This window comes from Netta rufina (assembly GCF_964035555.1).
Source record: "Netta rufina genome assembly, chromosome: Z".
In the NCBI taxonomy this organism is placed as follows: Eukaryota; Metazoa; Chordata; class Aves; order Anseriformes; family Anatidae; genus Netta; species Netta rufina.
In genome coordinates this window covers 20,148,089-20,160,844 of record NC_140126.1, presented here as the reverse complement: position 1 = coordinate 20,160,844, position 12,756 = coordinate 20,148,089, and the positions used below count along the sequence as shown (strand labels likewise).

Below are 12,756 nucleotides of genomic sequence, written 5' to 3'. Positions count from 1 at the left end.
TTGGGAAAAAAAAATCTAAAGTTTGCTATTACCTTCTTTGACTATCTTCAGGTAACTGTAAATAATAAAACAGGTAAGATTTCATTTTGTTTTCTCCTATGTGACGATTTTACACTAATATTGCTGTTTTCTCACCTATAAGCTGAGTAATAAAAGACGCAAACCCACACCAATACTGTATGTTTTAATACAAAGAATTACGTTTCCATGATCCTCTGCATTCTGTGCAATCGTTTGCAAAAAAAACCAAACACTCACTTTGAGAAACCCATCTGTGACCCAAATATCCTTTGTGTTAATCTTAGTATTCTACAGAATAAATTGTCTTCCAAATGCCAGAACTGATTAAAAAACACATCCCCTTTTCTCAATGTCAAAGCTGCATACGTATGCCAGTGGGTGCCAGAGGAAGATACTGCAGCACTCCTGACTTACTAGAAAGGGGGACTACATTGGGATCAGGATTAAAAATCAACCCAGCTCTTTAGTTCTCTAGTAAGTAAACATTCCTTATGAACATCCCTATACGTATATAATGACCAGCTACAAAATACAATGTTTTTAAAGCTGCAATGAATATAAAGAGAGCATAACATTTTTATACAGTATGAAAAAAAAATATTATGTGCTATCAGGTATGCAGTTAATACTGTTAGATTTTAAAATCTGTTTTTCCTAAAGCAATTCAAACCATTGAATTGTAACCACTGATTCAGGAAACATAAGTGTTATTACAGCATCTCTTTTTAGCTACAGTGTGGAAGACAGCAAAATAGCAAAATAAAAGAAACGATATTTTTAAATGATATAATAGTAGAGATAGAACTACATATGACAGAAAAAAAAATCAAAACAGAAACAGGTTGATTCAGTAAAAAAAAACATTTAAGTAAGCAGACAGGTATTTCTACAGGTTATGATTCTAATTGCTATAACCATGCACAAAAACACAATTTAATTCTAATTTGTATCAATGACAAAGTAAATAAATCCTACATATCCATTAAGTATTTTTCATCAGATATCGTAAAGACCAAGAGGAATTAAGTCTTCCGTAATAAGACTGCAGTTTTACCTGGTGGATCCATTTCTATGTAAAACATCAAGTCTGTGCCACAATTTATATCTGTCTTAGGATATTCTATATCCAGTTCTTCCATATTCCAAACAGTATTGTACATTTGTATGAGTTTCACTGAGTAAGCTCAGATACAAGAAAAGAGTCAGGCTCTCTTTGTAATGGTGTCTTGGAATTCATTTTAAAACCTATAAGGGGCTGCACTGTAACCTATTACATCATAATCCTCAGCCAATCATGTCAAAATAATGTCACCAGACCACTCCTGTTTCATCATTTTGTTCTACATTAATCTTAGAACAATTTCAGTTTCAGAAAGAGTCTGCATTTAGCAGAATAGCAATATAAACCCGGTTTTACAAGCAAAAAGCCGGAGCAGGCTCTCCTTGTGCACCCTTATTTCCATTTCATTTTCCTGACTTTGCAGCATGGTACAGTCCAATCCTGGCAGGATGACAAAAGGCTGATATGCTGCAGCACGTAGCTCTTACACACACGCGCACACAACACATGCATGCTCACACACAGTGCAGCTCCCTTTGCAGAGAGGTAGGTCACTTCTCAGATTCATTCTCCTACTCAGATGCCTGTAGTTTACCACTGAAAAAGCTTTAAAAGGCTTGTGTGCATGTTAAAGATGCAAAAGAGAAAAAGAGAATAGCCATTACATACCCATTACACATATACATACTTAGGCTACATACATTACATAAATTACAATGCATACATTATTTATCCACAGAATGAAATATGGATTAGGTTTTTAAACGGTACAGAGTTCTATATTTTAATATGCACACAGATCTGATATACCTAATGTTATTATATAAATTGTGCTTACTGCAGAGATGCCAGCCCCGTTTCATTCTGTAATAAAATACAATTCCAATTGATCTGGATTAACTCATTTTGAAATCTAAAAATCAAATATTGTAGTCTTACATTCACCAGACTTTTCTGCACCATGCAAGAAAGTCAAAACTGAGCAAGATCTTGAAAAATGATTTTGCTGAACATAAAAAGCCAGTCTGTCAGGACACGAGATTCAGTCTGCCTTTTCACACTGTTTCTCTACCCTGCTCTCATCAAGATATTTATCAAGTTAATTGTTTTAAAAAATAAGAGTCCTTCTCAGTGTCTTCTTCTGAACTTGACTTTATGCCACCAGCATACTTGTACTATTCGGAACCTGTCTCTCTAAGCCCCCCCATTACTGGCTGCACCGCTCTCAGACCTCTTGGAAGAAGCATGCACAGAACAGACTATTGATTCCAGAGCAGAATGCTATGTAAAGCAATCTAAATGCTTTATACTTGCTATAATCTAAGGGGGCAGAAAACCAGATACCAAAAATAACCACAACAAAGAGTAACTGTAGCAACTATCTGTGCCTACATCAGGAGGAATCCTGGTGCAGCTGAAGTGTGCTCTATCTCACAAACACCCATTAAAAAATTAACACAGTTTATACCCGTCCCAAATATTTCACACGTATCTACCCTCCCGCTGTGCTACTCACCAGCTCACCCCATTAGACGAGCACTAACATATAACAACATGTCTGGAGAACCAACGGTTAACAAAAAAATACATGCTAGTTTGCTCTCTGTATTAACAAGCTGAAATTCATTTTGAAATAGACTCCTGTCCCTGTTTAGGTAGACATGCTCCAAAGATTCCTTCCATTTCCAAAATGTAACAGGATACTTGAACTCATCCCAGACACAAGTCCAAACACTGAGCTTGGAGGTTTAGCCCACCTGCTACCTAAACAGTTGAGTTGCCAAGGTAATTATTTAAATTAGGTTATAAAGATTTCCTACCAAGACTATATTGCTGCATTTAGGTCTAATGTGGGATCGGTAAGATTTTTTTTATTCTGTTGAATAAGGTCTTTCAGGAGAAATTACTTCTCCCGGGTTTCAGTGGTGGCTGAGTTCTGGGCTGCCCGTGCTCGTATAACCAGGTTAGTGCTCGGCGCGGACTAGCCTAGCTTGCGGGCAGGAAAAGACAGGCGGCAGATAGGCATTTCCCCACTCCCTGAGTAATCTGCAGGCACTTGACCTTCACTCACCTATTTTAAGACCGTGAAACCTCTACCTGGTAATGGGTTATAGTGAAATACCTCCACAAGGTGACAAACAAAACAGAAAGAAATTCAAGAGAAATTCAAAATCACTTACTTTGTACATTATGCATCGCAAACGGTCGCCCTTGTTATACAGCCTGAAAACATAATCCAATAACCTGAAAAATTAATTGGCTTCCTCTTATAAAAATCTTTAAGAAACAAAAAAAAAACAACCAACCAACCAAACAAACAAAAAAAAACCCACAAAACTTCTTTTACTAGGAAGCTTTGCTGAAACAACTAAGCAAAAGATAATTCTGAAGAAGACTGTTTTCCAAACAACGTTCCACAAAAATCTCTAAAAAGCTGCAATGTGCAATGAGAAAACCCCAGCCTTCTCTCTCTTCTTAACTGCTGACAGCTCTGTGCTGTGCAGAACGTATCCACTTACTCTGTTTCATCATTAAAAAGTGAACCTGACTTTAGTACTGTAACAAAAAAAAAAAAAATCACCACCCTCGGTAGCTTGCACGTCTCTCAGAGATAAAGATCTCAGTTTCATGATTAACTTGGGCAGGTTCAAATATTTGCTGAGCCAGGGATTTCAAGTGGGGGAGGGGGAGCCATATTCACAGTAAAAGTTGTCATCAGCCAACAAGTGGCCAATGCAAGGCTAACTTTCTCATTTTAGCTAAGTAAATGAGAAGACCATTGTAAGCGGCCTTAAAATAGTCTGTGTAACTGGCTGGTGAATACAGTTTTAAAGTCAAGAAAAGCACCAAGAACAGCTAAATGCAGGAAGTGGCTAGCTTTCTGCAGAAAAAAAAAAAAAAAAAAAAAAAAAAAAAGAGAGATTCAAAATCTTCCTTGAAAAGAGCTGCATCTCTCAGATCAGCCATGTGCAAGCAAAATAGCCTGCTTGCAAACACAGCATCACCTCCTACACTGGATCACAAATACATGTGTTGCTTGAAGACCCCCTAGAACAAGGCTGTGAAGCGTTTTACCCATATCCTGAAACCTGAAAATAGTAGCGAAAGCACCTGTCCATATTCATAGTGTTTGCCAGTACGTCAGGTTTGTTCATTTCCCACAGGCCGGTGGGAAAAGTGACTGTCCAGGGAGGGAGCAGCCTAGGTAAAATATGCCTTAGATCTTAGATCCTTGCCTTAGATCTGACTTGCTAAAGGAATGGAGCAGCAAAAGACTGCTCCCCTTTGCCTACAGAAGTTAATTTCTTTGCCAGCTATAGTTTTACAAGGAAATAAATCCAAAGTGAAAGGACAAGCAGACCATGAGACCACAGATTCAGAGAAAGGAGTGAAGGGAATTAATATTTTCTTCCCACTTGTTGGTAACAGTGAGCACTGCTAGTACCAGCGGTCCTTGAGCTTAGCTCATGCTCTTTATGGCAGTCAAACAGCACTGAAGTTTCACCCCCAAACTCTCCACCTAGCAAAATCCCCACATGCTACAAAATACCACACCTACCGAAAGCCACTTGTAGTTCACAATGAAATCACAAATATCTTCAGTACAATTTTGATGTTTTGCCATTGATGGATTAGCTTCACCTAATATAAATCCCTCATTTTCCTAGTCTTAGCCTGTGCCTACCTGAACAATTGTCAAGTCTATATGCAATTTAAAGTAGCACACTCATAAAAGAATAGCCTACTTCAAATGCAGGCAGTAACCTGTGTTTCTGAACTCATGACAGCACACAGCAAGAGAAGAGGTAAAATCCAACTTCTGACAGTAACTGATACACCTCCTATTTACTGTTAAAAGCTACAGATGGGCTCAATAACTTTTTTTTTTTTTTTTTTTTTTTTTTTTTTTTTTTTTTATAGGACTGCAGCACAGATGCATATTCTCAAAGAACATAAGACATTCCAAAGCCGGGGTCACTTAATTGCTTATCATTTCAAAACACACAGTTACACAGGCTGAGACGAAAGATAAGACTTTGTTCCTAAGTCCATTTGCTTTTTGATCCTAGTGCCTTGTGCAAAAATGAGTGCCTAATCATCCTGCAGAAAGAATCATGTGTTTTGTCAAAAAAATTAGATCTCGACATCCACGCACCTGCATTTTCATATAATTGCACCATCTTAACTTTTATTTGCATTTAAATTTCAACAACTTGAAATGTACCCATTGAATGTATAGATTTGCATTTGCAGAAAGGCAGCAGTGTATTACTTTTTACACTCTTAAGCAAAAAAAAGTTCTTCTATCAGTAAAGAAATTTGTTTCTACAAAACAATGTGTGAAGCAGAAGAACTGATCAGATTCCACAACTCTGTATATACAAATATACATGCAAACATAGAAATATACATGCACACAGGTATTAATATATAAACAGTTGTGATAATCCCACACATTTTACCAAATACTTTCAACTTGGCAGTGAGAAATGTAACGTATGTCCCAATGTCAAAGTCTAAAGCAAGAATTCAGAATAGCTAGGGCTGGCAATTACTGATACATTTTGCTGTCCGTTAGACCAAGTATGAAGCCTGACTTTTATTAGCTTAGAAGGGGAGCCCTCTGCCGGGTGAGGAGCCAATGCGCAATAGCCAGTGTGAAATCAGTTCTCCCAGGGATGGACTGCCTTGCACACACTGCAAAACACGCTCTGCACTGCCAACAGCACAGCCAAGCCTGTGGTATGATGCAGAAAAGTCCTGACATGATGAAGAAAGGTTCTGGCAAGGGATAGTATTTGCACATCCTCCTCCGCTGAGCCTCGAGATGCTACAGACAGGACTACGGGCTAAGCCTGACCACCACAGGCCAGGGCAGCTTTGAGACAAAATTCCAGGGGAGCAGGACCAGCACTGATACTCCCCTGCTCTGGTTATTGTGCTGCCAAGCTTGCTGATATTTTGTTTAGCTGAAAGCAAAGTGCCAGCTTTTTGGCAGTGCTGCCAGGATCCTCACTCAGTCCCCAGCAAGTGAGCCATTAGGTGGTCTCATTACCTCACCTCTTACCTGTGACACAGCAAGTAGTAAAACCTACTTCATGCTTAAAACCTGCAGTATTTTACAGCAATAAAAGAGGACAGGCAGTCTGGACAAAGCAGCTTGAGGTCAGTAGGCGTGCAGGCCATTACAGGCTCCAAATCACGTGTACCAGACAGCAAGCAGCTCCTAACCGCCACTGCAGATTCCTTAGTGTCCCTCCACCCCAGCAGGACCCTGATCAACCCATGTTCTTCCCAAGAACCTCCAGTAAATCTCCCATAGCGCTACCTGTCTCTGCCAACCAGAGGGTAGCTGGCTGGCTACCTGACCATCCAGGCACTAGCTGGTCAGAATGCCATGCCAGCAACTCTACCATGTCTTCATATACTGCACACAAAAGAACGGCATGTATTTTAACTTTGGTGTTTTCACTTTGCAGAGTGCTTAATGTTATTGTAATTCACAAAAAAATAAAATAAAAAAAAAATACTGAGTTTGTGATGAACACTGTAACAGGGAACAAAAAAAATCAGTCTGGCTTTGTGCAATAGAAAAAAATAAAAATCAAGTAATGGCCTAACATTAACTCCCGCTTTTGTGCTATGGTGTGCATAGCACCACGTTAGTAGCTATAAGATGTCCAATTTAAGATGCTGGTCCAATCTACATACTTTCTATTGTGTTGAGGCAAGAAGGATAATAAGTGAGTGATGTGATAAGAAAAAGGCCCGCAGCTGTGCAAAAGTCTCTTCCCTATTCAGACATCTCCAGCCTTGCATATAATGTACCTATTCACTGCTTAAGACACCACTAGAACTTCATGCACAATTCATTTTAGACTGAATGTTTTCATGCAGGCCTAAGAATAACAGGAAGAAAAAGAAAAAAGAAAGAGAAAAAAGAAAAAGAAAAAATAAAGGAGGATGCTATCACTTCAGTCTGTGAAAAATAAAAGACACCTGGCTACATCTGTTTACCTGTAATTGCCCAATCCTCATTACACCATTTTCAACAAAATAGTTTCTGTTTAAAACCTCTTAAGTTCTGTATTTCTCAATTTCTATTACAGATCATCATTCTCATAACACTTACATGAAAAAAAAAATCTCCTTCCTAAGCATCTTCAATTATTACAATGTCTCTACATGGAAATTCAAGACACTGCAGTCAATAATCTTGAAGCTGACAATTTTGAAAAATACATCTTATAATCCTCTATAAGAACTATAAAAAACACAACATTTCAGATGATCAGGTCACTGAACAATTAAGGTGCTGAATGCAGTCTTGTGTCCTAATTCTGTAGGCTTATGAAGCATTCTGTAAAGATTCAAGTTTTGGAAAGTATTTGAGCACTTTACAGGTCTAAGAGCAGAGACTAGTTAACCACAAAGTTTGAAAATTTGTAATTTTTTTTCAGCGTATTAATAGATATGCAAATGTTCTACTAAAAAACATTCCATTGCCGGGGATGGACTGTGAAACACACACATAAGGAGATCTATTTTTGTAACAGATCATATGAAAAATCCCAGAAGGACCCTCAAAATAGACAATTGTATTACAAAACATTAATTAATTCAGATGAAATATTAAAAACAAACATTTGTTTTTAATGATTAATGCAGTGTCATGATTTTAATGGTTAATGAAATGTCAAACCCTATAAATCTGATTGATACAGCCACATTTCTTCAAATACTCTAATGATACTCTCAGGATGACTACACTTCATGTCCTCATTAGTAGCTCTAACATCAACACCTTTCAGTTTTATATTTTCCTCATAGGAAGTGTTTCAGAGCTTTATGCAACTAAGTGATCTCTTAAGTGCAACTTAAGAAACTCTCACTACTGACCCCAACTTTATAATGCCCCACCCAACCACTGCCTCAAGCCATGTAAATTTACATATCCAAAAGTATTTGCAAACACATCATTTCAAAAAATGCTTTTATCAAGCTCTGTAGAATATAGAGGTTTCAAGAATGCATTTTGCTTTTTAAGGCTTATAACACATGGCAAAGATATGCTCATTCTTTAACAATAAGCAGTTATTTGCTGCTTAATAAGGTAAGACAAGTAGTCATTAAAAGTTTGGACTCTGCTGGTTGTTATGAAACATTAGGAAGGGAAATACAGTGTCTCTAGAAATGTCTCCTCAACTATTTTGAGAAAAATGAAGAAAACCAAGGAACTATAAATTAGCTGAAAAGACATGTACATTAACTGTTAAGGGAAGGTTCCTAACTGAGCTAGGAAGGTTGGAAAAACCTTTCAATCAAAGCAGTAGGAACAGAAGTCTTTGTTTTAACCACTTAAAATTAACATTTATTAGTTGAGGAAGGGGCTTATACAATGAACCTACCAGACATAGTAGCGATAATGCTTTTTTGTTGTTGTTGCTGTCTTTCTGCTGCTGTGTTCCAGCTCTTCAAAACATAAGCAGGCCTACAGATCCTACTGCCATGAACTTTACCTTGTACTGTCAATAGAGGTGGGAGAGCTATAGCATGCCCAGGGTGCTATTCACTATGGCCCCATCCTTTGCTTAGATATTCTTTGTTAATAAGCTGTAAAAGGAATTACCTCAAGCTAACATACTAAGTCCCCATGCATTAATAATTTCCTTTGCACACAGTAAGCAACTCTGCCTTCCTCCTACCAAATATTTGATTTAAAATCAGGGATTTTTGCATAAGTTAGCAGTGTGTTTTACTGTTTGTCAACTAAATTAGATGCTAACTCATGGAATCAAAACAAGTGCAATCTAATTTTCTTGAATGGGGTTTTAATATTTTCTGCACAGTTTATTGATACTGATTAATAAATCTTTTGAGTCTCTGGATTAAGATAATAAATATATGTAAATAAAGGGGAAAATTTCAGTTTCTTCAGATGATCTCTTTGGGGTACTGCTCAAGAAAATTTGTCTGGGAGTAGAGTGGCAGTTAACTAAAATCTTCAGAATATACACCTCCCACCCCTACCACTGTATGATACACATTCTATTGGTTTACAAAAAATTCCTATTTTTTAATGAAAAAGAAAGGAATACCATGAGGCTGTAGAAAACATGGATACTAAACTGATTTTAATGAAAAAGAGTTTCTTATAAAACAAATGTTGCACATCACTACGGAAAATATAAATAAGTTGGTTCTGTAATTATCTACTCTTGCATTGCTTGATTTGAAAAACAGTAAACACTTACTGTCCTTAAACATAAACTTTAATATTAAAGAAAATAACACCATAAAACTTTTAAAATTAGGAATTTTTACCTGGTACAGGCTGTCTCTCATTCCATTCACTTGTGATTAAAACCTCTAGGATCTTTATGTGGTGTTCAGTATTATCAGAGCTGCAAGAGATGGATTAGACAGTAAGAAACAGGAAAAAGAAGTTTACTTTAGTGTTATTCAAAAGAATCGGAAAAAATACAGTAACGCTAGTAAAAAATAATGTAACGTAAAATAACAACGTACCTTGCTATCTGGAATTTGAAAAGCAGAGGGCTGAAAATTTCAGCTAGAGACCTTGCATTCAGGAGGTTTTTGCTGGAGGCTTGACAAAGTCTGAGGAAATGTTTGAGCAAATATTGGAGTGTGAGCCAATACTGGGGAGGTATATTTGGAGATCTGATGAGTTTCTTCAGCAACTGAGCATATTCCTCTGAGCTCTGGACTTCTGCAAGCAAACAGACAAAAAGCTCTTGATATCAGAACAAGAAAATTTAACAAGTAAAATGTAACTATATATGACTCTTTTGCAAGCATCAATCTTACAGAAAAATAATAAAAATTATGTCCTTTGTGAGTGCTGCAAGACTTGTTTCTTCTTTTGAAAAAAGTGAAATGCTCAGGGAAAAGTAAAGAACAAGTATTTAAAAGTCAAATGGAAACAGATATGCATTTTGGTAAAAACCACAATGTGTTCAGAGTGTACTGGTAGAAGTCTGTCTTGTGTTTAGCGTCACACATGATTGGGTAATTCTGAGATGCACAAGATAAGTCTCACAGGTGCTGTTCTAACTTTGAAGGTTACCAGTAGCAATATCCTGTCCTGGGACATATAAAAGAATACTAGGCCCACGAGCTGAAAGCCTGTAAGTTGTGATTGTTTGAAACGACCACTATGGATGATGATACTTACACGCCTGCATTTGTCACTTCATAATCTGTTAACTCCCAACATACTGCAGAACACCATGACCTCTAATACATTTACTTTGTCAGCACTGATAAAAAGTTAAAAATTAGCTTTCTGCACACAGATAAGTCCTTGATTTTTCCCCCACAGTTTTTCTATAGTCATTCTACCTCCTAAAATGCAGAGAACTGGGCTATCCCTATATTTTGCATTATGTTAACTGAAACGGGTAAGTAAATAATGCATGTCTAGATCTGAACTGAAACAGCTTCCACCAAAAGCAATGAAGGTATCTTTTTTTTTTTTTTGAGATGCTGCCAGGTTGTTCAGAATCTTCCATGTTCTGTGGGGGACAGCTGGATCACTGGGTGCTCACAATCCTAACGAAAGCTCCTTTGTTTGACATTTGAAATAATTCAGTGTTCATACCTTGAGCTACAGAAATCATGTCACTGTAAACAGCTGCTGGAACGATGGGATTTGGCAGGTCCAGGAGATATCTCTTGAGAGCGTCTGATAAAGTGTGTACATCAAAAGACTCTAAATCCAATGAAGAGGCATCTAAAGGGAAAGAGCAACGTACTTTTTAGACATTAGAAATTGGAAGAAATGTACAGGTTTGTGATATGAACTCTTTATACCAAGCCAAAACTGCTAATTAATATCTGGTTTATGGAGAACAACTCAAAAGACATAATGGAAGACACCAATATGCATCTTTGACATGAGGAATATACAGTGCTCAACACTATGTCCAGGCCTTTGGCATCCGATGAACCAAATGACTATCACAGCTTGTGTAGCCTTCTGTCATGTACAGTGCAGGGCTGACCTCATAATAATGGTAGTGACTTGCTGGATGTTGGCAATGTTGTGGAACATCAGAATATTTTTAACAGGTCTCTGTTTTACCTGTAAATATTTTGTGTAAGAAGTAAGTATTAATCAAGGCTTTGCTCAAATGCAGGTTCTCTGCTGGCAGCTCCTTCTATTATGACTGGAAGCTTGATTAACAACTTGGGGCCCCATGTCTGTAAATATTTATGTGAGTAAGTGGAAACAAATAGACACGTGCAAAACTTGGTGCTTGGTGCACCATCAGTTGGGATTTATCTTGTAAAACCTGGTATCCTTCCAGCATAGTTATGACTCGAGCTAAGGTCTGAGAGTGCCACTAATTCTTAGCACTGAAGCAAGGAATATCAACAGCAAAAATAAAAATAGGAAAACACAGAAATGCTTAGTGTGAGCAAGGTTGGCTTTCCTCCTAAAACATGAAAATCTGCTGCAGTAAAGTCCCAAATGTTTGCATGTTTGGTACAAGAATTTAAATATACCAGTGCTGACTGACTTTCCAGAGTAGCCAAATCCCCTGTAAAATAACTCTTGAGCCTATTTGGCCAGATTAAACCAAACTCAGCAGGAAGGTAGAGGACACAGTTACAAAGTGTGTCTACACATACTGTAAAATAAGGCATCCGAGAGAGTAGTGAAACACTTAGTGGTCCTCCTTCCCCTTCTTTTTTTTCCCCAAAGGAAAGCTTGCAGTAGGAGCTCAATCTTTGTCAGACACCAAAGAATCCACTTGAGAAAATTACGATGGAAAAACTTGTAGCGTGGCTATGAATTCCACAAATGCAATGAAGCATCAGAGAATCCAACCACAAATTTCTACAAAACAGTTTTCAATAGGTCTGTTGCTCACAGGATGTTTATTTCATAATTCAAGTTAAGTCCTGATTCTCTCAGTGTTGACCCATTCTCTGAAGTACATCCCAAATTATTATAATGAATACACGAGTAAAAATAAACTTGTGGTACTCTGCAACTCTTTGGGTGTGAAGTCATAAACAGATCTTAACTATTCTGTCTGCTGAGCTGGCCAGATGCAAATCAGTTTTGATTTTAGAGCTAAGTAGCACTGTGTTGAAGCTACCAGGCAGTTATCCAAATTAATATGCAGAGCATTTTAACCATAAGCAGAACAGCACATTAATGCTGTTCATGGTTCAGAAAACAAAGCTGACTTGCACACTGATTGATCAAGAGAGCAGGCAGAGGAGATCGGGTCTGCTTGTATCCATGTATCTGGACGCCTACTGCACTGTCTCTGTCCTGGAAGACTCTGATAGTATGTTAAAGAGAACAGAGAAAGAGACTGCTACTGAAGGGTAAAGTCCTGATTTCCCTTCCTAAACCTAATTACATTTTAAAGAATACACGTAAACCACAAGTTTTTGATCTTAGGAGATAGACAAACCTTTCATAAAAGTGCACATTAGTTTCAAGGCTTAACAAGGGATCCAAATAAATTAAGAAATGTACCAATTTTGTTACTGTAAATAATATAATTAGAATAGTAAAAATAAGGTTTAGGCAGCTAGCACCACAAGCAGATCTCCTGTCTCTGCTTTCATGCATGTACTTCTCTCCCTCCACAATCAGTAGAGTACTAGATGCTCTTTTGATTTGAAGGAATGGT

General features: G+C 37.6%; 1 protein-coding gene across 3 annotated transcripts in view; it reads right to left on the bottom strand.

Annotated features, from left to right (window-relative positions):
• The window catches only part of PIK3R1 (phosphoinositide-3-kinase regulatory subunit 1), a 58,975-nt gene that overhangs the window by 11,375 nt on the left and 34,844 nt on the right, over window positions 1-12,756 (bottom strand). For 2 of the 3 annotated variants that reach the window (XM_084305411.1, XM_084305412.1), the window contains 3 exons: window positions 10,704-10,835; window positions 9,611-9,812; window positions 9,407-9,486 (listed from right to left, as the gene is read on the bottom strand). In XM_084305411.1, coding sequence (XP_084161537.1) covers window positions 9,407-9,486; window positions 9,611-9,812; window positions 10,704-10,835 — 414 coding nt within the window. Of the gene's footprint in view, window positions 1-1,075; window positions 1,242-9,406; window positions 9,487-9,610; window positions 9,813-10,703; window positions 10,836-12,756 lie in introns of those variants that run through there. The other variant, XM_084305413.1, reaches the window with a different exon arrangement.